The sequence below is a fragment of the Scyliorhinus torazame genome, chromosome 2 (genome assembly GCF_047496885.1).
Source record: "Scyliorhinus torazame isolate Kashiwa2021f chromosome 2, sScyTor2.1, whole genome shotgun sequence".
Lineage (NCBI taxonomy): Eukaryota > Metazoa > Chordata > Chondrichthyes > Carcharhiniformes > Scyliorhinidae > Scyliorhinus > Scyliorhinus torazame.
The window spans coordinates 158,222,845-158,249,856 of NC_092708.1; the positions used below are offsets into that span (position 1 = coordinate 158,222,845).

Below are 27,012 nucleotides of genomic sequence, written 5' to 3' on the forward strand. Positions count from 1 at the left end.
AAAGGTGTTTCTTTTGTCTGGATGTTGTTTGGAAAGTTATTAATTATTACTTAGTGTTGTATTCTTTGAGGGTTGTATTTGAATTGATGGTTGCTAAGATGTTCACTGTATGTTTTAAAAAAGTTAACTTGAATTCATAGAATAAACATTGTTTTGCTTTAAAAAATACTTTTCCATTTCTGCCGTACCGCACCTGTAGAGCGGGCCGTGTGCTCCCCATACCGCCATCTATTAAAAGTTATGGGTCAGGTGAACCCCATGATACACTATGGGGTTCTCTAAACCCTGGCCCATAACAAATTGGGGGCTTGAGGGGGATAAAAGTCTATCTATTGGATTGGCTTAGTGAACTTAAAGACAGTGAGGGGTGAGCATATTGTGGGTGCTTTTCAGGTGTGGTATTTTAGTTTACATAGGGCGTGTGTTGTGGACAATGGTTCTTTCAGAGACTCTGATGTTTTTGGGAGTGGAGACGGTCACACGCAGTACCTGACGGACAGAGACTAAAAGCAGACTGTTAGATTTGGCAAAAACATTGCAGTTAACATTACCTGACAAAATGCGAAAAGATGAGGTAATTATGGCGGTGGCTAAGCATTTAAAGTTGCCTAGGATACAGTTTGACTCATTGGAAATGGCAAAAATTCAGTTACAAATTAAACAACTGGAACATGAGAAAGAATTAAAGCAGCTTGAACACGAAAGAGAGAGGAAAAAGAAAGAGAAAGAGAGAGAGAGGAAAAAGAGAGAGAAGAAAGGAAAACAGAAAGAATAGCCCTAGCAGAACAAAAAGAAAGAGAAAGGGAGATACAGATCATGGAAAAAGATAAAGAGAGAGAGTTTGAACTTCAGAAAATAGCCATGAAACGGGATAGTCAGTTAATATTGGCAGACGTAAAGGGAAACGTACAGTTGGTTGATAGTGATGAGGATAGTGAGAAAGAGCGTCATAGTCGAAGGCTTGGTGGGAATCTATTTAAATATGTCCCAGCATTGCCAAGGTTTGACGAGAAGGAGGTAGAAGCCTTTTTCATTTCATTTGAGAAGGTGGCTAATCAAATGAAATGGCCACAGGACATGTGGGTATTACTGATTCAAACAAAGCTGATAGCTAGGGCTAGTGAAGTGCTTGCATCACTACCGGAGAAGGTATCTGGGACGTATGAGGAGGTGAAAAAATCCATCTTAGATGCATATGAACTAGTGCCTGAAGCCTACAGACAAAGGTTTCCATATTTAAGGAAAGAATTTGGACAAACATTCATGGAGTTTGAAGGGATCAAACAGAGTAATTTTGATAGTTGGATAAGGGCATTGAAAATAGATCAAACGTATGAAGTTGTCAGAGAAATGATACTTTTGGAGAAGTTTAAAAATTCAATTCCTGATGTAGTGAGAACTCATGTGGAAAAGCAGAGGGTTAAAACTGCGAGATTAGCAGCAGAAATGGCAGGTGATTATGAATTAGTTCATAAATCAAAGTTTGGTTTCCGACATCAGTTTCAGCCTATGACGGATAGAAACTGGGGACATGAGAAATACTCAAGTGGTAAAGGTAAAGGTGATCTGATGAGAAATAATAAGGAGAGTGCACCTCAGATTAAAAAAGAAATCCAGGAGGGTGGAAAAGAAATGAAAAATTTCAAGTGTTTTCACTGTAATAAACTAGGCCATGTGAAGTCACAGTGTTGGTGGTTGAAGAAAAGCACTGGGAAGGCTGATGTGGTAAAACAGGGTAAGACAGTGGGGTTTGTGAAAGTGGTAAAGGAAAGCACAAGTGAAGCGAAGGAGGTGCAAAAGATTGTACAGCCTGATCAAGAGGTCATTGATAAGCAGGTGCCAAATCTCTTCAAAGAATTTACTTGTGTGGGTAAAGTTTACTCATGTGTATCAGGAGGAGCAGGTAAAGAAGTCACAATTTTAAGAGATACGGGAGCAAGTCAATCTTTAATGATAAGAGTTGAGGAGTTATGTAGTTTGGGAAGAATGTTGCCAGGAAAGGTGGTAATATGTGGAATTCAGGGTGAGAGGAGCAGTGTTCAATTATATAAGGTAAGGTTGGAAAGTCCAGTGAAGAGTGGGGAAGTCGTAGTAGGAGTAATAGAGAAACTATCTTGTCCAGGAATACAGTTTATCTTGGGTAATGATATAGCTGGATCACAGGTGGGAGTGATGCCTACCGTGGTGGATAAGCCAGTGGAAAATCAGACAACTGAAGTGTTGAAGGACAAATATCCTGGGATTTTTCCAGATTGTGTAGTGACAAGGTCGCAAAGTCACAGGTTAAGACAAGAGGAGAAATCAAAGAGTGAAGATGAAGTTGAAGTGCACTTATCAGAAACGATTTTTGATCAGATCGTTGAAAAAGAACAAGAATAGGTGGAGGATGAGGCAGATATTTTTAGTTCAGGAAAATTGTCGGAATTACAACAAAAAGATGTAGAACTAAAATGGATGTATCAGAAAGCATACACGGAAGAGGAATCTGAGTGTATACCAGAGTAAAAGTGATGTCTTGATGAGAAAATGGGACCTTTACATATGTAGGCAGATGAAAAGTGGGCAGAAGTTTATCAAGTAATATTGCCGGTAGGGTGTAGAAAGGAGGTGTTGTGAGTTGCACATGAAGTACCAGTGGGAGGTCATTTGGGAATAACGAAAACTCAAGCTAAAATCCAGAAACATTTTTATTGGCCTGGACTACATAAAGATGTAGTTAAAATTTGTCAATCATGTCACACATGTCAAGTGATAGGGAAACCTCAACCAGTGATAAAACCAGCGCCCTTAATGCCCATTCCAGCATTTGAGGAACCTTTTACAAGGGTCCTAATTGATTGCGTAGGACCGCTTCCTAAAACAAAAAGTGGGAATCAATATCTTTTGACTACAATGGATGTGTCCACTAGGTTTCCAGAGGCCATTCCAGTAGGTAATATTACAGCTAAAATGATTGTGGAGGAGTTACTTAAATTCTTTACTAGATATGGACTACCCACAGAAATACAATCGGATCAAGGATCAAATTTTACCTCAAGGTTTTTCAAAGAAGTTATGGATAGCTTAGGAATAAAACAATTTAAATTAACTGCGTACCATCCAGAATCGCAGGGAGCATTAGAAAGGTGGCATCAGACATTAAAGACAATGTTGAGGGCATTTTGTTCAAAGAGACTGTCAATTGAGAAGGATTTCAGTTGGAGGAAGAAAAACGGGGGGAAAAATGGCCTATATTATTATACCTGTTTGCGCGTGTTGTTTTTTGAAACAAAAAAGTATATTTACTTTTCTTAAAGGATAATGAAAAGGTGAAAAATTAAACCATCTTGAAGTTGATTGTTTCTTTTTTTTCTTGGGGGGGGAGGTGTCATGTGAGAGTACCTTTAAGAAATGGGTGTTTTTAAATGAGTGTGTATATAAATATCTGTAGTGAGAGTACCTTTAAGAAATGTGTGTTTACTGCGGTAGTGATGTCAGAGAGTGGGTGGAGCTGGGCTGTCTGTCAGCTTTTTACTTTTGTTTTTGAGCAGGCTGCAGGGTGTGTTTTAGTTTCATTTTCAGTGTTGGAGCTGAAGCCAGACCAAGCAGGGGTACTGCTGTTCTCTCTGCCATCAAAAGACTATCTCTTGATCATTTGGTGAATTCAGAATTATAAATGTTTTCAGTAGTGACTTTAACCTGATGTGCTTCTGATAAAGGTTTTGTTTTTACGTTGCATGGATGTTAAAATGGAAAGCTTAATGGTTTATTTAGAGTTGTAGTCTTTGGGGGTTGTATTTGAATTAATGGTTGCTCAGATGTTCACTGTATGTTTTAAAAAGGTTAATTTGAGTTCATGGAATAAACATTGTTTTGCTTTAAAAAATACTTTTCCATTTCTGCTGTACCACACCTGTAGAGTGGGCCGTGTGCTCCCCATACCATAATCTATTAAAAGTTGTGGGTTAGGTGAACTCCATGACTAACCCATGTGGGTTAGGTGAACTCCATGATACACTTTGGGGTTCTCTAAACCCTGGCCCATAACAATATAATGTGAACAGTTGGGGTCCTACCACAGATCTCTCCGGTACCTAATTAGTCACTGCCTGCCAATCGGAAAAAGACCCATTTATTCCAATAAACAACAAAAATATAATTTCTCCAATATCTCAGGACATTTATACAGTGAATATCTGAGCTAGTACATGATACCTGATCTATGTTTTGTTAGCTAATCTCAGTTAAGGCAGTAGTTGGGAGTGTATAACTGGCTTCAGCAGTTCTGGATTAAATAAGCAGCATCTCCACTCTTGATCGCTATCCATCAACCGACTGGAAGTACACGCATTTGGATATCAGATGAGAATACGTTCAAAGTTGGGGCTGGTTTAGCACAGTGGGCTAAACAGCTGGCTTGTAATGCAGAACAATGCCAGCAGCACAGGTTCAATTCCCGTACCAGCCTCCCCGAACAGGTGCCAGAATGTGGCGACTAGGGGCTTTTCACAGTAACTTCATTGAAGCCTACTTGCGACAATAAGCGATTATTATTATTAAGTTAATTGTGATAATCCTGAGTTTCAACAGCAGTCATTATGAGGCTTAGATTTTAATAACGGCTGTTTAGACAGGCGCCAAAGAGTGACCAATGTATGTAGAGGCATATGCTAACAAAGGTTCTCCACTTTACGGCGAGGATGGGTAGGGTGAAAATTGGTGGGAAAAGGGGCTAAAAAAATATTGGTAGTTTTGGATAATTGTGATTAATTTGTAACAAATTCTAAAGTCCAAAATCTTGCAGTTTTGAATAGCTCAATAAGATTGTTTGCATCGGTGAAAGAGCATGTATAACATATCAATGATTATTTTTTAATATAAATGAGTCATATAATGCAGGCCAATAAATCTAGGCTTTGCAGTGCAATTAGTTGTCAATTACCTGGGTGGTAATATTATAACCAACATTCAGTAATTATTTAACTTACCATTATAACTAGTTTCATCAGTTCTTTCCAAGTCTTGTCTACAGCAGTAAACCGTCTTCCCTCTTCAGGCATCTGAGCCATGATATCAGGAGAGCTGAAAATAGGTTCCAGGTATAGCCAGGTTGCCTGCACTTTTAAACATTCATCCATGATCTCCTGCAGCAGCAACAGTTTACTTTCCCATACCCTGTGTTATACAAAACAGAGATTTGAATTTACATACATTTTTGAGTATATTATTTTCCATCTACAGCCCTATTTTTCATACTTTCTGATGTTTGCATATCAAGACATGTCTGGTACAAATAAAACAAAGCAGTGAAATATTCTGCAGGCACATAAATTTTTAAAAAGTCAAGATGGGAATAGGGCCTTAAAGGATGGACAGGATAAATCACATATGACAATAATAAAGTAGCAGGAATCTTTATTAATTACTTTGCTTCAGCATATATCAGGGAGAAAAATTAGGCTGACATCAGGTGGGTTCCCCAGTGCTAAAGGGTGTGGGATGTGTGTGTGTGTGTGTGTGTGTGTATGTGGGGGTGACCACATTTAAAATAAAAAGTGGAGAAATGGTAAGTAAACCAATCAAATTCAATGCTTGATCCAGACGGGCTGCATTTGTGTGTTTTAAAATAATCAAGGGAAGAGATAGAAGAGATACCTAGTGGTGCATGCGCAAGGCAGACTTTCATTTGTCCCCTTAACGAGGCTTTTCCTGAACAGATGACTAGCCTTTTGCCAGAGGAACAAACCTTCCTTGGCCATCATGTCCTGCAATGAGACTCAAACCCGGAGAGGCTGGGACACTACTCACTGCGCCATAAGACCATCCTTCAAGCAGTATTACACATATTTAATAGTTTGTTGGGAATGCCAGTGCACTGGCAGATACTCAAGTTATAGTTATAGATTATAACTATATTTAAGCAGGGCAATAGAAAAGAAAAAAGAAAATCGCTTATTGTCACAAGTAGGCTTCAAATGAAGTTACTGTGAAAAGCCCCTAGTCGCCACATTCCGGCGCCTATTCAGGGAGGCTGGTACGGAAATTGAACCCGTACTGCTGGCCTTGGTCTGCTTTACAAGCCAGCTATTTAGCCCACTGTGCTCCAGTCAACTTAACATTAGTGGTAGGAAAAATAATCAAATAATTACTATAGGAGAAAAGAGAACAGTTAGAAACTAATAATAAAATAATGTATAATCAGCATGGATAGCAAAAGGGAGCTCTTGCTTGACTAACCTCATTAATTTCTTTGATGGTATAACAGAGAGAATGGACTGGATTTCCATACTCTTGGTGGGTAGGGGAAATCAGGAAAATTCTTTGCTCAGCCCACCTACCTCAGGATAAAGTGCTTGCAAGATGGGATTCTATTACTGGGAGCAAGATGAGAGCTGGAGTCAGACCAGTTGACCTAGTAAGAAGTGTGGAGGCAACTTTCTATGTTCTCTCGTGTAGATGGGCTTTAGAATGGTTTCACAGGTCGGCGCAACATCGAGGGCCGAAGGGCCTGTACTGCGCTGTAATGTTCTATGTTCTATATAGGAGCTTCCAGGTGTCAGGGCAGGCAATTCAAAAGGCCCACCATGATATTGTGGGACTGTGTCCCAGTGGGAAAAAAATACAAAAGTCCTCTCGCCCTCACTCCCACATCCCCTTCACCCTCCAAACACTGCCCATGCCCCATCCATGCCAACTCATGCTCCATCCGTTCCCTCAGGCCTATGACCCCTATGCCAGACTCTGCCCTTCCATATGTCCCTCATGTCTCCTTTGCTAAGCTCTGCCCTTTTATCCACTCCTTATGTCCACACATGGGTATAGGGGCAATGGGCACATAGGGAGTAGATGGAAGGGTAGAGCATGGCACAACGGACATAAGGTGACATAGTGGGTGGGTGAAATGGGAAATCATGGCATAGGGGGCATGAGGAGGACCTTTTGAACTTACATTTGAAAAGTTCCCCTCATGTACATTAGGGTTCACAACTCCTTTAAAGGGGCCATGCTTGAGCTGTGACTCGTTAAAAACCAAGCCCAACTCCATGAAAATTGCCTACCTCTGCAATGGAGCAGTTGAGATAGGGCCAGGTACCAGGGCAGTGAGCTGTGGCTGAACTGGGTGCCCTAGCCTGTGCCCAACTCCAGCAGCTGCCTGTCTCCATACCCCTCCGCACCACCCCTGGCACTCTGCAGCCAGCCCAGCCCACACGTCCCTCTGACAGAGCACCGAGGCAGATTGAAATGTTTGTGCACTGGTGTTTATTGTGAAAAGGTGAAAATGTTTGTACAAGTCTGTGCCCTGGCCTCTAACACTATCCCATCTGCTGCACCCATGCCAACATAACTGGTGTCTAACGTTATGGTCTTACGGGCCCTAATGTGGATCTAGGTGGATCCCCAAGCAGTACATGAGAGTGGAGGTGGCCTGTTGCGATTCCTGCCCTGTGACCTGGGTCCCCTTTGCCGGCCGTCGGCCGTCCTCTGGAGCGACGGAGTCTGGTCGGGGTTGGAAGACTCTGGTGCAACCCGGTTCTACCGACTGCCCATTAGATGTGCCAGGGACAGCAGTGGGGGTGGGGGAGTCTGAAGCACTGTGGTGTTCTGCCACTCGCCCCTGAGGGGGTCACCAACTCGGGCCCCATCACCACCTCCTCCCTCGTAGTGCCCGATGGCCCCCGGGATACTCCTTCAGACGGGGGTGCTGCTGGAGCGAGTGGCAGTTGCCTATCTGGCGTTGCCAGTCCTGGATGCCTGCTCTCATCTCAACCACGGTCTCCATGCTCACTGCCATGGAACACATCTCCGAGCCCGCGCCGGAGAATCGCCGTAACCGCGCCCAGACGCCGGCGTGCGATTCTCCGAGGTGCGGAGAATCGGCGCCATTTGCGCCGCCGCGTTTGACACGGCGCCGGCCGCGGGCCGCTGGATTCGGCGGAGCTGCCGATTCTCCAGCCCGGATGGGCCGAGCGGCCGCGCGAATACGACAGAGTCCCGCCGGCGCCATTCACCCCTGGCGGCAACTCTGCGCGAAGGGTCGGGGGGCAGCCGGTGGGGCGGGGAAAGGCGCTCCTTCACCGGGGGTGGGGGGGGGCATCCGATGGGATCTGGCCCGTGATCGGGGCCCACCGATCGGCGGGCCGGCCTCTCCCCCTCCGGGCCGTCTATGTTGCGCGGGCGGCCCCTGAACCCTGACGCCATGTTGAGTCGGGGCCGGCGCGCTGAAGAAGTCCCCTGCGCATGCGCAGGTTGGCGTGGCACCCATTTGGCGCCGGGAAGGGAGGCTGGAGCGGTGTGAACCGCTCCACTGCCGTGCTGGCCCCCTGTGGGGGACGGAATCAGTCGTCCCCGTGCCCGTTTCGCGCCATCATGAAACGCGACGGCGTTCATGATGGCGCGAACACTTCATCTCCATTTTGGAGAATCTCCCCCAAGGACTGTGCCACCACCGACTGGGCCTGGCTTAGGTCAGCCAGTGACCAGCCAATGCCATTGACACCCACAGCCATGGCCTGTTGTGACTGGGCCAAGTTCTGGAGCGCAGCTGCAATGTCCAGGTGGCCCTGGTACATAGTTGCCTGTGCCAGGCCAGCCCTGTCCTGTGCCTTGGCCATCGCCCGGGCAGAGTGCCCCAGGCCTTGGACATCCTGACCCCTGGCTGACACCGTCACCCCAAGGCCTCCATCGTGGACCCCACACATGCGGTGTAGGCCTGATGGTGGGCACCACCTCCGGTCCCTGCAGGCGGTTGGGCTCCTCCAACTGCACTTGCAGGCGCTGAACAGTTGCTGACAACCCTACATATATTCCCAGCTCGGTGTCTGAAGGCCCTCCCCCATGCTCTGCCCCCGGTGGGCCGAGTTCCCAAACTCGCGGGGAACATGTGGCCTCAGTGGTTGGGAACCCATCTGGCTGGCAACGAGTCCCTGGGGTTGGACCACCCTCGGGGGTTCCTACCTCCACCTGATGTATCACTCCACATGTGTGGTGTGCCCCAGGAGCCTCTAAATTAAAGCGTCCAACCAAGGTGAGTGTCTCTGCGATGGTGAAGGATGTTTGAGACAGCTGTGATAGAAAGTCGGTGCTCTGGGGCATTGCAGGCTGGGGTCGCTGTCCATTGCCACCTCATCGCTGGCATTTTCTTCGGGTTGTGGCCGGTGCGGGGGACACCAGAAGTGCCTGCCTCATCGTCGGGTGATCCTGATATGAAATAGAGTGCCCCAGGGCAGCACGGTGGCGCAGTGGTTCGCACTGGGTCTATGGCGCTGAGGATCAGGGTTCAAATCCCGGCCCTAGGTCACTGTTCGTGTGGAGTTTGCACATTCTCCCTGTGTTTCACCCCCACAACCCAAAGATGTGCAAGGTACGTGGATTGGACACACTAAATTGCCCCTTAATTGGAAAAATAATACTTGGGTATTCTAAATGTATTTAAAATAAAGAAATAGAGTGCCCAGTGCACTCAGAGACATCCACACAGTACTCCATTGTTATCTCAGAGGAAGTGAAGACAGACTACTCACTTCTCTGGCCTTGTGGCTGAGATGACTGTAGCGGTCATCTTCATTATGAACAGACCCTTTGTTGCTTCTTGAGACTGTCCTGCCACATTCTTGCAGGGGCAGCCCTTAGGGGCTGGTTTAGAACAGGGCTAAATAGCTGGCTTTGAAAGCAGACCAAGGCAGGCCAGCAGCACGGTTCAATTCCCGTACCAGCCTCCCCGAACAGGCGCTGGAATGTGGCGATTAGGGGCTTTTCACAGTAACATCATTTGAAGCCTACTTGTGACAAGAAGCGATTTTCATTTTTTCATTTCATCACTGGGTCCTGCTGCACAGATGCTTCCTTTGTCAGAGGGGCCAAGGAAGCCAAGGATGATGACAGAGCCAAGTGAAATGTAGCATCCTTGGTTAATGCCTCTGAAGGTTTGAAGAAGGCTACCAACAGATGCAACTGGCATCCCCTCCAGCCACCTACAGGACATCAATGCAACTGAGCTGTCCAGTCCACATAGCGCTTCTTCTTTCCATGGAGAATCACCGACTAGGTCCAGTGCCTGCCACTTCGCGCCGGTGGGGGACCGCAGCTCCAGCAGTCCCCCTCCGGCCTTCTCTCTCTCTCTTCTCCAGGTTGGGGGGACGGCGGGGTGGATACAGACAGTGTAAGGCAGTCGATGCCTGCGGCACAGGAGGTGGGCAGCCTTTATAGCTAGGGCACCCGCCATAGTGAGTGGTATGGGTGCTGGCATGTGGTGCAGGGTAGGGTGCGAGCTGATTGCCGGTGGGTGGGGTTTGGTCACCCTTCAGGTGAGCGGGAGGAGGCGGTTACCGGAGTTTGGACGGGGGTTGGTGCCAGAGTCACGGTGCTGCCTAAACACCCTGTCGCCATGAGGCAGCTTCTTCGGGCTCTTCTGGCCAGTCCTGGTGGTGGGGCCCACAGCGTTCATGACTTCTGCCACCTCCGCTCAGGCCTGGTGTATGGTGACAGGTGGCAGCCTCCTCCCCACCCCAGGGAACTGGGTGGCTTGTCTCTCCGCCACGGCATCCAGCAGGGTCTCCAGCTTCACATCCGCAAACCGGGGTGCCACTCTTCGTGCTGCCATCTTGTTGGCTGGGATGAGTGTATATGGGGAGTGGAGTGCTGATGGGCAGCGGCAGCTTGTCAGCCACTTGAGTGGCAATCCCCACCCCATCGAATCGAGCACCGTTTGTCATTGGAATTGCTTGAGTTCACGTGGTGCCGTTGCCAGTCCATTAACGGATCAGGAATTGCTCCGGGACCGGCATCACTTTAGTAGTCATAGAAGTTCACCAATTCAGTCCTGGCGTCAACACTTAGGGCTGGATTCTCCGAATTTCAGGCCTTGTCTGGAGGATCCGTGGCGTTTTACGTCAAGAAAATCGGCGTCACCCCGGCACTGATCCTCCGACCGGTGAGGGGCTAGCAGCCGCGCCATGTAAAATGCCCGGCCTCAACGACAAAAACGGCTGGAGAATTGCTGGGTCCATGGCCGCGCATGCGCACACCGACGACCTGCAGAGCGCGCGCCGTACAACATGGCGCCGGCCGTGCATGGACCCGATCTGCCAGATAGTGCCCACCTGGACACCCCCTCGCCACCCCTGACCACCCCCCACCTGTCCACAAACCCTCGCCGAAGCTACCACGGCCAGCAGCATGGCTCCCGCCCGACTGTGGCGCCACTGGACACAGTCCGCAGCAGCCATGCCAGGTTCCCGACTGTTGAGACCACACGTCCCCCGCACGGTTGGGAACACGGTCCACCAGGAGCGGAGCATCGGGGGAGAGCCTTCAGGTAACGTCCTGAGGCTGTCCCAACGGCGTGCGGCGCTCTCCTCGATGACGCCGTTTTGGAGCAGGCGGAGCATACAAAAACAAGCGTCGCCCCCAATTCCATCGTGAAAAGGGATTCTCCGCCCGATCGCCGATTACAAAATCTCCGTCGGGAGCGGAGAATCCCACCCTTAGTCCCTGAAATGGAGAATCCAGCCCCATAAACCTGAAATTTTAAATCTATTTCCCTCTTTCCAGATGCAGCTAGATCCGCTGAGTATTATTATTACAGTTGTGTGTTTTCTCAAAACTGTTAAACATTTTGCAAGTTATCTTTTACAATTCTTGAACCTGTCCTTTAAAATTCCATAAAGATATTAACAAAGTAAATACCTGCCGGGTGCGGCTATGCAGAGCTAGGTCGCATATTCGGCAGCTCCTGCTTGGAACGGACTTTTGGGCTCTTTTACAGGGCCCCCACGGCATTTGTTTGACATTTCCCGGTGTGGGAAGAAGGCTGCAATATTCCCCCGACAGTGTCCCCCAGGAAGGGTATGTCTCTGGGTTGCCAGACACGGCAGAAACAGTAAAAGATTTGGCTGCAACTGCAGGATAAACAGGGCCTCTTCCAGCATGCAGGCGGGGGAAGGGCAAGCTTAAAGCTGCAAGCTGACCTGAGGGCCTGTATCAAAGGTGAATTCTAGCAGCAGAGGGAACAACTGTGAAAATACCTCATCAAAGCCACTGAAGGGACTTCCGGTTGCGGTGATGCCTAGCTAGCTGCACGCTTCGGCGGCTCCAGCTCCGACGGACCTTTGGGCTCTTTTAAGAGCCCCAACGGGGAATTTTTCGACGACGCAACCCGGTGTGGGGTGTGTGAGAAGGGAGTCCCCCCCCAAACGAAGGTGGAAAAAACCGGCGGCGGCGGCTGCAGCGCGAGGAATCGTCGACCAAAGAGTCAGAAAGAGAGAAGTACAAGATGGCGGCGGAGAAAGCGCAGGCGACATGGGGGCCTGAGCATGAAATTGTGAGACGGTGCGTGGAGCTGCTGAAGAGGGAGGTGCTGACCCCGTTGCTACAGGCAATTGAGGGGCTCAAGGAGACATTAAAGACCCAGGAGACAGAGCTCCGCGTGGTGGAGAAGAATGTGACAGATATTGAGGACGAGATCCTGGGCCTGGCGGTTAAGACACAGACGCACGAGGCACTTCATAAAAAGTGTACTGAAAGGATCGAAGCCCTAGAAAATGGAGCGCGAAGGAAGAACCTTCGGATACTGGGTCTCCCTGAGGGTGTGGAAGGAGTGGACTGTGGAGCGTACGCAAGTACGATGCTGAGCTCACTGATGGGTGCTGAGGCCCCTACGGGCCCCTTGAAGGTGGAGTGGGCAAATCGGATTCCGGCGAGAAGACCAAAAGCGGGAGAACCACCCAGTGCGATAATCGTGCGATTTTACCGCCTTAAGGATAGAGAAGAGGTCCTGAGATGGGCTAAAAAGGTGCGGAGTAGCAGATGGGAGAATGCAGTGGTACGGGTATACCAGGATTGGAGTGCGGAGGTGGCGAGAAGGAGGGCGAGCTTCAACCGAGCCAAAGAGGTGTTGCATAAAAGGAAGGTGAAGTTCGGGATGCTGCAGCCGGCAAGACTATGGGTCACGTATCAGGAGAGACACCATTATTTCGAGACGGCGGAGGAAGCATGGACCTTCATCAAAGAAGAGAAATTGGATCGGAACTGAGGGACTGATGCTGCATGAAATGTTATTGTTAATGTTATGGTTGAAGTTAATTGAGAAGTAAATTGGGAAGGGGGGAGACATGGGGGAAATGTGGGCGCCGGTGAGGGGGGAAAGACGGGACATAGTTAGAGAATGGGGAAGGGGAGGGGGAGGGGAAAGGGAGCTGCGCCATAAGAGGCGGGTCAGGTAAAGGGATGTTCCCGCACCAGAAAGAATAAGGCGGGAAGACAGGAGCAAGGCGGATGGGAGTTCCCCACACGGGGGGTCGAGGAGTGAGCAGGAGTAGCCGGGGTCAGTTGAAGTCAGCTGACTTACGGAAGTAATATGGGGGGAGCAATCATGCTAGAAAGAGATCTAGCGGGGAGGGGGGGGAGGGAGGGGGAGGGGGGGGGACAACTGGGTTGCTGCTGCGGAAATCCAAAAGGAAATGGCTAAAGAGTGGGTGGGCGGGGATGGTGTGCGACGCTGGGGGAGCGAGCGGGAGCGCGGAGGCGGGATATGGGACTGGCCTAGAGAAGGTAATGGCTAGTCGACACGGGAGGGGGGCAGGTAGCCCCCTAGTGAGGCTGATCACGTGGAACGTGAGAGGCCTGAATGGACCGATAAAAAGGGCCCGAGTGCTCGCGCATTTGAAAGGACTAAGGGCAGACGTGGTTATGCTCCAAGAGACGCACCTAAAGGTGGCGGACCAAGTTAGGCTAAGGAAAGGATGGGTGGGACAGGTGTTCCACTCATGACTGGACGCAAAGAATAGAGGGGTGGCCATTTTGGTGGGGAAACGGGTAGCATTTGAAGCAAAGAACATCGTAGCAGATAGCGGAGGTAGATATGTAATGGTGAGTGGCAGGCTGGAGGGAATGGAGGTCGTGTTGGTTAATGTGTATGCCCCAAACTGGGACGATGCGGGATTTATGAGACGGATGCTGGGGCGTATACCGGACCTGGAGGTAGGAAACTTGATTTTAGGAGGGGACTTTAATACGGTGCTGGACCCGGGGATAGATAGATCCAGCTCAAGGACCGGAAGAAGGCCGACAGCGGCCAAGGTACTTAAGGGGTTTATGGGCCAAATGGGGGGAGTGGATCCATGGCGATTTCTTAGACCTAGGGCTAGGGAGTTTTCCTTCTTCTCCCATGTCCATAAAGTGTACTCCCGGATAGATTTTTTTGTTTTGGGAAGGTCGTTGATCTCTAGGGTGGAAGAAGCTGAGTACTCAGCCATAGCGGTTTCGGATCATGCCCCACATTGGGTGGACCTGGAATTAGGAGAGGAAAGGGAGCAGAGAACACTCTGGCGATTAGATGTGGGACTGATGGCGGATGAGGGAGTGTGTGCAAGAGTGCGGGGGTGTATTGAGAGATACCTGGAGGTCAATGACGACAGCGAGGTCCCTGTGGGAGTGGTATGGGAAGCACTAAAAGCGGTGGTCAGAGGAGAGCTGATCTCCATTGGGGCCCACAAAAGGAAAACAGAGGCCAAGGAAAGGGAAAGATTACTGGGGGAGATTTTAAGGGTGGATAGGGAATTTGCAGAGACCCCGGAGGAGGAATTGTACAGGGAGAGGAGACGACTCCAGACGGAATTTGACCTTCTGACCACCAGAAAGGCGGAGGTACTGTGGAGGAAGGCACAGGGGAGGAGGTATGAATATGGGGAAAAGGCTAGTCGCCTGTTGGCTCATCAATTGCGAAAGAGGGCAGCAGCGAGGGAGATAGGAGGAATTAGAGACGAAAGGGGAGACACGGTGCGAAGGGCAGGAGAGATAAATGAGGTGTTCAAGACCTTCTATAAAGAACTGTATAGGTCTCAACCCCCAGAGGGAGAGGAGGGGATGCGGCAGTTCCTGGACCAATTGAAGTTCCCGAAAGTGGAGGAGTGGGGGGTGGTAGGCCTGGGGGCACCGATTGGGGTGGACGAGGTGATTAAGGGACTGGGAAGCATGCAAGCAGGGAAGGCCCCAGGACCAGACGGGTTCCCGGTGGAGTATTACAGAAAATATGTGGACTTGTTGGCTCCGTTGATGGTGAGGACGTTCAATGAGGCCAGGAAAGGGGGACTCTACCCCCGACGATGTCGGAGGCGACGATATCGTTAATTTTGAAGAGGGATAAAGATCCGTTGCAGTGCGGGTCCTATAGACCCATTTCATTATTGAACGTGGACGCCAAATTGTTGGCAAAGGTACTGGCATCGAGGATAGAGGACTGTGTCCCGGGGGTGGTGCACGAAGACCAGACAGGGTTCGTAAAAGGGAGACAACTGAATGTTAACGTGTGACGACTATTAGGGGTGATAATGATGCCCCCAGTGGAGGGGGAGGCAGAGATAGTGGCGGCAATGGACGCAGAAAAGGCATTTGATAGGGTGGAGTGGGAGTATTTATGGGAAGTGTTAAGGAGGTTTGGGTTTGGGAACGGGTTTATTAGCTGGGTTAGACTTCTTTATGGGGCTCCAACGGCAAGCATAGTTACAGGTCGACATAGATCGGAGTATTTCCGACTATATAGGGGAACAAGACAGGGATGCCCGCTGTCTCCATTGTTGTTCGCGTTGGCAATTGAACCTCTGGCCATGGCATTGAGAGACTCCAGGAAATGGAGAGGGGTGATGAGAGGGGGAGAAGAACACCGAGTCTCGTTATACGCGGATGACCTATTGTTATACGTGTCGGACCCAGCGGGGGGGATGATAGAGGTTATGCGAATGTTGAGGGGGTTCGGGGAATTCTCGGGGTATAGGCTAAACATGGGGAAGAGTGAATTATTTGTGATACATCCAGGGGACCAGAGTAGAGAGATAGAAGGCTTACCGCTAAGGAAAGTGGAAAGAAACGTCCGATACCTGGGGATTCAGATCGCTAGGAGCTGGGGAACCTTGCACAGACTTAATCTGACACGGTTGGTAGAACAAATGGAGGAGGACTTCAAGAGGTGGGACATGCAGCCTCTATCGCTGGCGGGCAGGGTGCAAGCAATTAAGATGATGGTCCTCCCGAGGTTCTTATTTGTATTTCAATGTCTCCCTATACTAATCACCAAGACCTTTTTTAATAAAATAGACAGGAGCATCACGAGCTTCGTGTGGGCAGGGAAAGTTCCGAGAGTAAGGAGGGGGTTCCTTCAGCGTAGTAGGGACAGAGGAGGATTGGCACTACCGAACTTGGGCGATTACTATTGGGCCGCCAATGTGGCAATGATACGTAAATGGATGATGGAGGGTGGGGGAGCGGCGTGGAAAAGACTGGAGAGAAAGTCCTGTAAAGGGACGAGTTTAGAGGCGCTGGTGACGGCGCCGCTACCGATCTCACCTAAAAAGTTTACCACGAACCCGGTGGTGGCGGCAACATTGAATATCTGGGGACAGTGGAGGCGACAGAGAGGGGTGCGGGGAGCCCTGGTGGAGTCCCCAATCAGGAACAACCATAGGTTCGCCCCAGGAAGAATGGATGGAGGATTTCAGAGCTGGTACCAGTTGGGAATTAGGAGGGTGGGAGATTTATTTATAGATGGGACTTTTGCGAGCTTGGGAGCATTGGAGGAAAAGTATAAGTTACCCCGGGGAAATTTCTTGAGATATATGCAGGTGAGGGCGTTTACTAGACAACAGGTGAGGGAATTTCCGTTGCTCCCGACACAGGGGATACAGGACAGGGTGCTTTCAGGGGTGTGGGTCGGAGAGGGCAAAGTGTCAGAGATTTACCGAGAGATGAGGGAAGAGGGGGAGGAGTCGGTGGGCGAACTAAAAGGAAAGTGGGAAGAAGAACTAGGGGAGGAGATAGAGGAGGGTATGTGGGCTGATGCCCTAAGCAGGGTAAATTCCTCTTCCTCATGTGCCAGGCTTAGCCTGATTCAATTTAAGGTGCTACATAGAGCACACATAATGGGAGCAAGATTGAGCAGGTTCTTTGGAGTGGAGGACAAATGTGGGAGGTGTGGCGGGAGCCTGGCAAACCACACACATATGTTTTGGGCGTGCCCGGCACTGGAAGGGTATTGGAAGGGAGTGACGGGAGTGATTTCGCGGGTGGTGAAGGCCCGGGTCAAACCAGGCTGGGGGTTAGCTCTATTTGGAGTTGCGGAAGAGCCGGGAGTGCAGGAGGCGAAAGAGGCCGACGTTGTGGCTTTGCGTCCCTAGTAGCCCGGCGCAGGATCCTACTCATGTGGAAGGAGGCGAAACCCCACGGACTGGAGGCCTGGGTAAATGATATGGTGGGGTTCATTAAACTGGAGCAGATAAAGTTTGCCCTGAGAGGATCGGCTCAAGGGTTCACCAGGCGGTGGCAGCCATTTCTCGACTACCTAGGGGAACGTTAGAGGGACGACAGATGACCAGCAGCAGCAACCCAGGGGGAGGGGGGAGGGAGCGTGTTTAGTTTAGTTTAGGTCAAAGATAAAGGGGTTTTGTTACTTGTGTATTGTTAAAAATTTCTGTATTGTTATTGTTGCGTTTGCTTTGTAAGAGGGGAAAAATTGTTGTTTGGGAAAAAAATTTCAATAAAACATATTTTTAAAAAAAAGTAAATACCTGATTTCTTTCTCAAATGGCTGTATAAAAGGAGATCCACGCATTGTCTGGGTCTTCACAATGTGATCATCTAGTAACATCTGGATATCATCAACAGCTGCAAGTATATAAGTTCCAGTTTCTCGATATGGATGGAGAATGAATTCCATTTCTTCCCACTCCTTCACCATTTTTTCCAGGGCTTTCTCCAGTGAATATTCTTTGCTAGCAGCCTCACTAATACCCTCAAACTGATCCAAGTAAGGTTCAAGATTCATACCGAGAAACTTGGTAATAGTTGTGTCTTCAGAAGGCTTGAGTGGGAATCCCACAATGTCAGATAAGGCATCCCAGTGACGATCACGCAGACCAGGATTGCACACAACATGAATAAGGGGAATGTGCTCTTTGAATTCTTCAACTTTTTTCCTAACAGTATTTGCAATCTTGAATGCGTTTGGCGAGTCTGATAAAGTCCGTTCCAATTTGTATAGAGCACGCCAATAGTTCCCTATATCTGTCTCTACTTGATCTGGGTTGGCCTCAGAAAATGGTCCCTCCATCCAACCTTTATACTTGCCATTGAACTCTACTGTCATGTCATACAGCCTGAGGTATGGTTGAAGAATATCACTGGTCTGTTTACGCTGAGGATACTGAGATTCACTCCATCCAAATGCTTGTTCTTCTACATTAATCTGATCAATCTAGCACAATAAAAAAGTGAATATAATTTAAATAACTTTTTAAAATATTTTTGTCAAAATGTAACATTAATTAGATTAACTTGGTTAAATGTTACATAATCATATATTCAACTTCAAGTGTTACTTGTGAAGACTCATGCCTTTCAAAATACTGTATAGTTTTAGTCCAAGTGTATATTTATTCTACCTTTGCACCCTACATGCATGGATTCAAAACTAATTAATTCACAGTGGATTATTTTTGAAGCTTACAATTTCTCTGATCTGAAGTAAAATGATACATATGCAGTGCACATGTGAGGGTGCATTCACAGCAATTATCCTCTCTTGATACTTGTCAAAATAATAAATTGTGTAATTCGCAAGGTTCCTGTTGTCAGAAAAATACTCAAGTGTCAACCAACCAAAACTAGTGCTCTATGGAGCGAAATCTCCTTGCAAGAACAAAATTAAAAAACAATTTTTTCACAATATATGAACTGAAACTTCGCAAACATTTGTTTTTAATATCAAAATTCAATATGCATCATCAGACTTTAAAAAATGAATTTATTACATACCAGAAGACAAAACATTTATTCATAGCGACAATATAAAGAATCAGTTTCAAAAAATAGGAGATGGATAAAATTAAGAAATTAGGTTTTCAAAATGTTATTGCTTATTGAATAGCTTCAGGTCATATTCTCCTTTTGCTGAAATAACAGAAGAATTTTTCCTTTCAATTTATGGCCCCTGCAGGAATCTGCAATTTTCAAACAGGCATGTTCTGAGGATACAATTCAATTAGCAGGAACTGAAACAAAGCAGTCAATTACAGCACATCATTGATACTTTTCAAACATCTAAATAGCTAATTAAATGGTATAAATGATGATGGAGCATTCTGGAAATGCAATTGAGGGGCATACATTTGAGAACCAAGTTCAGAGCATTTGCTTTAACAAAGATCCAGAATGTGTGGCAAACCAGTCTAATGAAAAAGCATGAGCAGGTATTTGGTGAGGATTTAAGAACAAGAGAATATAGGAGCAGAAATAAGCTGAATGGCTCCTCAGGCCTTCTTGCCATTCAATATCATGGCTAATCTTTGACCCAAACTGTACCTGCTGCCACCATTCCGCACCCTCCACCTTTCCTTGATTTGTTAGGAGTCCAAAAACCTACCGATGCAAGCCTTGAACATATTTTACCACAGAGTATCCTCAGCCCTCTCAGCACATACCAAAGATTCACAAAAAAATGGTCAACCCGTTAATTTAAAAGAGGTGCTACAATGAGTACAGGCGGAGGCAAAGATACCTGAATATGGCTGAGAACCAGCATTGAAGGAGACTGCAAATATCTACACAGAGATATTTGTGCCCTCATCAACGAGGAGTTCACGGACCTCGCATCACTAATGGCCTTACCTGCCAGTAGCAGCCAAGTAAATGTGACTTTGAATTCCATCCTTTTTGGACACTTTCAGGACTCCGCTGCAGATTTCTATGGGATCGCAAAGTCGGCTGCACACCTCTGCATCACCCTGTTGACAGATCCCACCAAAGGTGGACAACACATCCGATTCACAACTGATGGGGTATCACAAGTTTAGAAGGCACTGGGTTTGCCGCCATGATGGAACTCCCCTAAGTGCAGGGAATTCATCCACGTTGCCATCAAGGTATCCAGTAATTTACCAGAAAGGTCAAGATGGGCTCCCAAATCCCAATGTCCAGCTGGTCGGCGATCACAAAAAGAGCTTCTTTCATATGTGTCAATGCTTCCCTGGTATGATACCTTTGTTCTCTGCCAGTTAACCCTTCTACACCCATTCCATCCAATCCCACAAATCCATGGATGAATTCTAGGGGCAGGATCAATCCTTTGAGGAGATGTTTTTCTGCCAAACACTGACACAGAGGTATTACAATGAGATTCACCTGCTCATAGGAATTCCATTGAACAGTCCAATGGGCTGCTAAAGATGTACTTTGGCTGACTGAATCAGTCAGGTGGCGCTCTGCTTTACACACCTGCAAGGGTCTCTCGAATGGTCATGGTTTGTTGCACCCTTAACAATATGGACCAATAGAGGAGTGAATCTTGAAGATGAGGACACTGTGGCAGAACTGATCTCATTGGACAATGAGGAAGAGCAGGGCATGGAGATAGGGAATGGGATATGGAGGGCAGCTCTTTTGCTGCGTAAGGTGGTCCGGATAAATATGGAGTTGCCCTGAGGGTTAGAAGTCTTGACAGCAAGCCATAAGTGTGAGGGAACATCTGATCCAGCAAAGGTTCATCTAATATATTCCAAGGCCTGAGAGACTTACTACATGGATGTTAATGGTCCAAGCCTGCGCTGACACAAAGAAAGGTAATATTGCCTGAAAATTCCAGAATCTTACCATCACATTGAATTAGACTACTGCCTGGAGTCCTCACTGTCAGGAGCTCCTCCTGCTTTGTTCACATGCTGTTCTGACTGCTTTGCGCAAAGTTGACATAGTCTTGCATTTCCGATTAGCAATACATCAATTTATTTACACATTGCATTTTTGAACAAAAAAAATCAATAGTACACACCAATGTATCGCCATAGTGACGCTCTCCGTGATCAATGAAATAGAGTGCCCCAGGGCAGCACGGTGGCGCAGTGGTTCGCACTGGGTTTGTGGCGCTGAGGATCAGGGTTCAAATCCCGGCCCTAGGTCACTGTTCGTGTGGAGTTTGCACATTCTCCCTGTGTTTCACCCCCACAACCCAAAGATGTGCAAGGTACGTGGATTGGACACACTAAATTGCCCCTTAATTGGAAAAATAATACTTGGGTATTCTAAATTTATTTAAAATAAAGAAATAGAGTGCCCTGTGCACTCAGAGACATCCACACAGTACTCCATTGTTATCTCAGAGGAAGTGAAGACAGACTACTCACTTCTCTGGCCTTGTGGCTGAGATGACTGTAGCGGTCATCTTCATTATGAACAGACCCTTTGTTGCTTCTTGAGACTGTCCTGCCACATTCTTGCAGGGGCAGCCCTTAGGGGCTGGTTTAGCACAGGGCTAAATAGCTGGCTTTGAAAGCAGACCAAGGCAGGCCAGCAGCACGGTTCAATTCCCGTACCAGCCTCCCCGAACAGGCACCGGAATATGGCGACTAGGGGCTTTTCACAGTAACTTCATTTGAAGCCCACTTGTGACAATAAGCGATTTTCATTTTTTCATTTCATCACTGGGTCCTGCTGCACAGACGCTTCCTTTGTCAGAGGGGCCAAGGAAGCCAAGGATGATGACAGAGCCAAGTGAAATGTAGCATCTTTGGTTGATACCTCTGAAGGTTTGAAGAAGGCTACTAACAGATGCAACTGGCATCCCCTCCAGCCACCTACAGGACATCAATGCAACTGAGCTGTCCAGTCCACATAGCACTTCTTCTTTCCATGGAGGATCACAGTGGTTAGCACTGTTGCTTCACAGCGCCAGGGACCTGGTTTTGATTCCCGCTTGGTCACTGTTTGTGCAGAGTCTGCACATTCTCCCCGTGTCTGTGTAGGTTTCCTCTGGGTGCTCCAGTTTCCTTCCAGAAGTCCCGAAAGATGTGCTGTTAGATGATTTGGAATTCTGAATTCTCCCTCAGTGGACCTGAACAGGCACCAGAATGTGTTGACTAGGGGATCTTAACAGTAACTTCATTGCAGTGTTAATGTAAGCATACTTATTATTATTATTAATATTATCATTAATGCACCAAACATTCTGTGCATGACAGGGTACTACTACTGCATACACTGCACGTCCTGTCACGTATAGTTCTCTATGATGTTGGCAACGCTCTCATTGGAGGAGCCCATGCTCTCAAAGCCATGAAGGATGGTGGCATTCATCTGCAGCATTGGCTCCGCCATTCGCATCCAATGACCACGTACAGCCTCAGGTCGAAACACATCTGCTGCCACTCCAAGAAATGTCCCCATGCTATGATTCATGTGGACCTGGATCACTGTTCATCTGAACATCACTATGACAGTCTGCTTCTTGCATCCAGTTCTTTGCATCTCATTCAGTGCCACCTTATCTAAATGCACAGAAGAACCCACCAAGCTGAAACCATTTGCACTGGTGGATTGTGCACTGGTCAGATGTGATGCTGTATCTTCGGACATCCTTGGCAATGGTTAGCACAGGGACCAGGGATCAATTTCAGCCTTGGTTGACTGTGGAGTTTGCACGCTCTCCCCGTGTCTGCATTGGTTTCTTCCAGTGCTCTGGTTTCCTCCCACAGTCCAAGGATGTGCAGGTTAGGTGGATTGGCCAGGCTAAGTTGCCCTTAGTGTCCAAAGATGTTCAGGTCAGGTGGAGTTATGGGATTACGGGAATAGGGTGTGGAGTGGGCCTACGTAGGGTGCTCTTTCAGAGGGTTGGTGCAGCCTCAATGGGCCGAATGGCCTCCTTCTGCATTGTAGGTATTCTATGGTTCTATTTATTCTTTCTGCTCCTATCCAATGGATGTCACTGGAGGTAGGGACCTTGCATTGTCACTGAGGCCTGTGGGAGATACAATACCATTTCGTGAGAATTAGCCTTAGAGACCTGAAGGCTCTGCAGTGACGATGTCTGCCACACTACCAGTGCTCGGCATACCTTTGAATGAGATGTGGCACAAATTATCGCTTCCATAACACGTGATGGGCCTCTGTAATGGCCATGTGCACAGGGAGTGGCAGTCTCACAATCACCAATTTCTTCCTGGTGTAGTAACACAGCTATTTCCATAGCTGCCTTCTCAGGCGCCCTTAATCAATTATGAAGGAGGTCCCTCTATCCATCCTGGTCCAAGAGAGAGAGAGAGAAAGAGAGAGAAGCAGCATGTGTCTATAGTGACATTTCCTCAGAAGCAGTATGGCTCAAAGGTTCTCTGAGGGGTGAGTGAATGTCCTGAGCACTCATTCCGCCAAAGTTGAGAAGCAGCATACATTCTGTGTTTCCTAAGCCTTTGGGAGTGATGTCGGGCCTATACCCAAAAGCCTGTCCCATTTGTTGGAGTATGCACTCACTTTCCAGATCATAATAGGCCATTAGACCATTTCTCGCACGGGATCCATGTCCACCAGATCTTTCCTCTGCTGCTAATGATGTTTACGATTCAAGCCATATGCTTTTGTCCTGGGCAGACGGTATCAGCTTTGAATCGAGGCATATGATATCCATCCTCTCTTTCAGGGCCTCAACCAAAGCCACCAGGTCAGCATGAGAGAACCTGGGGGTTGCCCTGTCCTGGTTTCCCTGTCCCATGCTCTGCTGAGACATTATGGCATTGGAGCTGAAGATTTTCAAAAGTTAATTGTGTTTTCGCTTAGTCAGAGAATAGCATCAGCAAGGAAAGATTACATAAACCTATCCAGCTCTCAATTTAGTTAACAGACAAATGATGCCTGCCCACATATGTAGGCTTGGTTGCCTCACTTTAAATACGTGTTAACCATAATGGAATGGTGTCTTATTGTGTCAGAAGGTCATTAAGTCAGGTGACCAAATTAGTTCATTGTTCTCATTGATGTTATAAAGTTAGATGCACCCAGAAGATTATGTCTTCGGAATACAGTCAGTTATCATAGAACATACAGTGCAGAAGGAGGCCATTCGGCCCGTCGAGTCTGCACCGACCCACTTAAGCCCTCGCTTCTACCCTATCCCCGTAACCCAATAATCCCTCCTAATCTTTTTGGTCACTAAGGGCAATCTTCATTTGTATTTCTTGCAAAAACACCATCTTCAGTCTCCAGAGAGCTCCCAATTTTGTTGTGATCCCCACAGCGAATAAAATTTATACATGATGAATTTCCCAGGGACCAACAGAAGAACAAGATTTCATATTTTAGGACTTCTACTGCAATAAACAAGCTAAAATCAACATGCACTCAACAAAGCTGCCGATGCTCCTTTACCTTTTGCCTGTTCTGGAGGTGACCTGACTCTGTTCTTATGTCCCTGGTCACTAATTGACCAGCAGATCTGACTCCTCACCCAATTAGGCCCTGCCTAAGCCAAAATTATGTTTGCTTCCAAGTTTCCATCAGGATGGATTTGCAATCCAGAAATAAACCCACCTCCCATTTCCCGCCACCTCCAGAAAAAACCCGGCAAATAACCCCCTTGCATGGAATCGCCTTAGTCCCTCTGGGAACCTCTTCCCTACATATAAATTCATACCAGCGGACCATCTAATTTATTTAGAGACCAGTAACCGCTTCCTGCGCACTACCAACTCACAGAATCTCAAATTTTCTTCAAGTGTGCATGTTGCACTTGGGCCAGTATCCACCTTCTCACAAATCAAATACTTTACACAACATAGATATTTGTTTCATACAGCACTCTTAAACCTGCTTAAATGTAGTGACTTTTGTATTTCAATTACTTTTCATTGTTTTCCCATCTTCCCTGAAGGATAGTTCCTTCTGAGCGGTGGCATGTCACTCCATAGGCATTATTCAAGTGTGAGCCTTGATAGCAAGTGACAGTAAGGTTTTTAACCACGTATCACAGCCATGACCTCACTGGATATCAATGCCACATTTGTAAATTATTTCCAGCTTTTATGCTGTGACATTATATATATGTAGTATAATTGTATAACAAAATATTAACTGGCTTTATAAACGATAAAACACCAGCTCATTTTTTTTACATCCATCAATAGGTTTATATTCATTTATATTCATTACTATTGTGTCCAAGCTGTATCCTAGTACCTTCTCCAGTGCTTGATTGAGTTTGATATTCAATGTTTGAGCCTTTCGCAAGTACCGGTTGACTTCTGTCAGTTCTGCAAAACTGTAGAACTCTTCCACTTGCTTAGAATAGCTTTCCAGTTCTTCAACAAATCTTTCAGTACGAAGCTAAAAAAATAATGAAAGAGGCACCATATCAAATTTAAACAGTTGCATGCATCTTTGAATAGTAGGCTGACTCTCATTTTTCACCAGTCATAAATATGTTGATCCCAACATTAAGCCCAAGGACAGAGTAGAAGCAGATCTCCCACATACAGCTAGATTCTGGAGCAGAACCGTATTCTGTTGAGATTCTTTCTCGTTTTCTTCACTGCAGGTATAACCGTGCCAAATCTCCACCCCACTCTCCCCTTCGACAGGGAATCAAGTCTAAGACATTTCTGAGGTACCTGTTTGTCAATAAAATGCCAAAGTGGACTCTCATCGGCTGACAATGGCCTATGCCCAAAGGAGGTCTTCTAAAAAGCCCCCAAACCTTACCAAGAAAAGGTAGTTGATTCTTTAAACATGTAATTACCTTATTTTTAGCTTAGAATCATCTTAAGAACGGAAATATTTTATATATTTTTAATTCTCAACCGCTGGAAGGGTCTTCATGACTGTAACAGAATAGCTTTTGGCGATTCCACTACTACTTCAGGATTATCCTGGGGTTTCCAGAGTTAAAGATTAATCTCCTGGACATTGCTAAGAGCAAGCAGGAAGGAAGATCATACAGGCCTTAAAAGAATTTTTAAATTATCCTTGAAAAGTTTTCATTATTAGTTATAAAAATATTGGTGATGGGAAAAAAAGGTTTGACTGAGAAGGATCATTGGAGGCAGGATATTTGATGAAACCTCCAGGAAAACCCGAGCTGGCAACCCTACTCCATTGTCTACTGGTATGTCAAGTAGTTACCATTCATACATCTTTGAAAGTACCAATGTGCCTATACTGACCATGCAGACGACAAGTTGCCAATACTTCAATATTGGATTTTGGGCTTTGGCAATTCCGCTGGCAGGATGGAGCAGCTGCAACTTCAGCCCCAATGTTCTTAATGTGCTCCAGAAAAATATTTTATAACATCTTTGAAACATATACTGTTCACACATTTCCCAATAATTGATGGCAAACTTACAGTAATATCAGAATTCTTAAGCCTCCCAAGTGGGCACCATCATAGATTAATGACATGGGACTAAGTTACCATTAACAAGAACAAACAGCAAAAGCGAAGAAATGTAACCATAAATGAGTAGAAATCCCCCAAATGAAATTAAAACAATAGCACACATTTTGAGTTGAAATATCAGTGACGCTATCATCACTTAATGTTATTATGGAGAACATCAGATAGGAACTTCTGGATTCTGCACATTCGGTTATACATGGAAATCCAGAACTTGTTTTCTAAGTTAGCCTGCACCTCTACAAGCTCCACTACAACATTGCAGTGGTCTGAGCATTTAAATCCATGGACAACAACACATATTTATACCAACCCTTTTAACATAAGGAAACATCCAAAGGGTCTTTTGTAAGAGCATTATAGAGAAAAGTATGACACAACCGTATAAAATTATATTTGGCCAGGTGACCATAAACTTGGTCAAAGATGGAGGTTATTAAGGACTGTCTCAAAGAAGGGAAAACAGGTCAAGAGACAGAAACATAGAAAATAGGTTCAGGAGTATGCTATTTGGCCCTCAAGCCTCAATATGGCCTTGGCTGATCCTCTGTCTCAATGTCACGCCCCCGCTCTCTGCCTTTATCTCTTGATGCCTTTAGCATCTCAAAATATATTTCCTTCTTGGCTCCTCCCTCTGCAATGGATCCTTGACCCATAGACCACAATCAGTAAGGACGAACAACAACACCTCCTCCACGATAGTCCTCAATACCAGACTAAGGCTGTGTACTTAAACCCCTTCTATACTCCATATACAGACATGGCTGGGTGGCAAAATTTGGCTCCAACTCCATCTTCAAGTTTGCGGATGACACGACCGTAGTGGGTTGGATCCT

The 27,012-nt window shown here is 46.9% G+C and overlaps 1 protein-coding gene across 1 annotated transcript in view; it reads right to left on the bottom strand.

Moving 5' to 3' along the window:
* Nucleotides 1-27,012, bottom strand: part of dnah7 (dynein, axonemal, heavy chain 7) — a 570,689-nt gene that overhangs the window by 385,324 nt on the left and 158,353 nt on the right. Inside the window, exons 16-18 of the mRNA XM_072478629.1 lie at nt 24,961-25,107; nt 17,535-18,220; nt 4,968-5,154 (exon numbers count right to left, since the gene is read on the bottom strand). Of these exons, the coding sequence (XP_072334730.1) occupies nt 4,968-5,154; nt 17,535-18,220; nt 24,961-25,107 (1,020 nt within the window). The remainder of the gene's footprint in view (nt 1-4,967; nt 5,155-17,534; nt 18,221-24,960; nt 25,108-27,012) is intronic.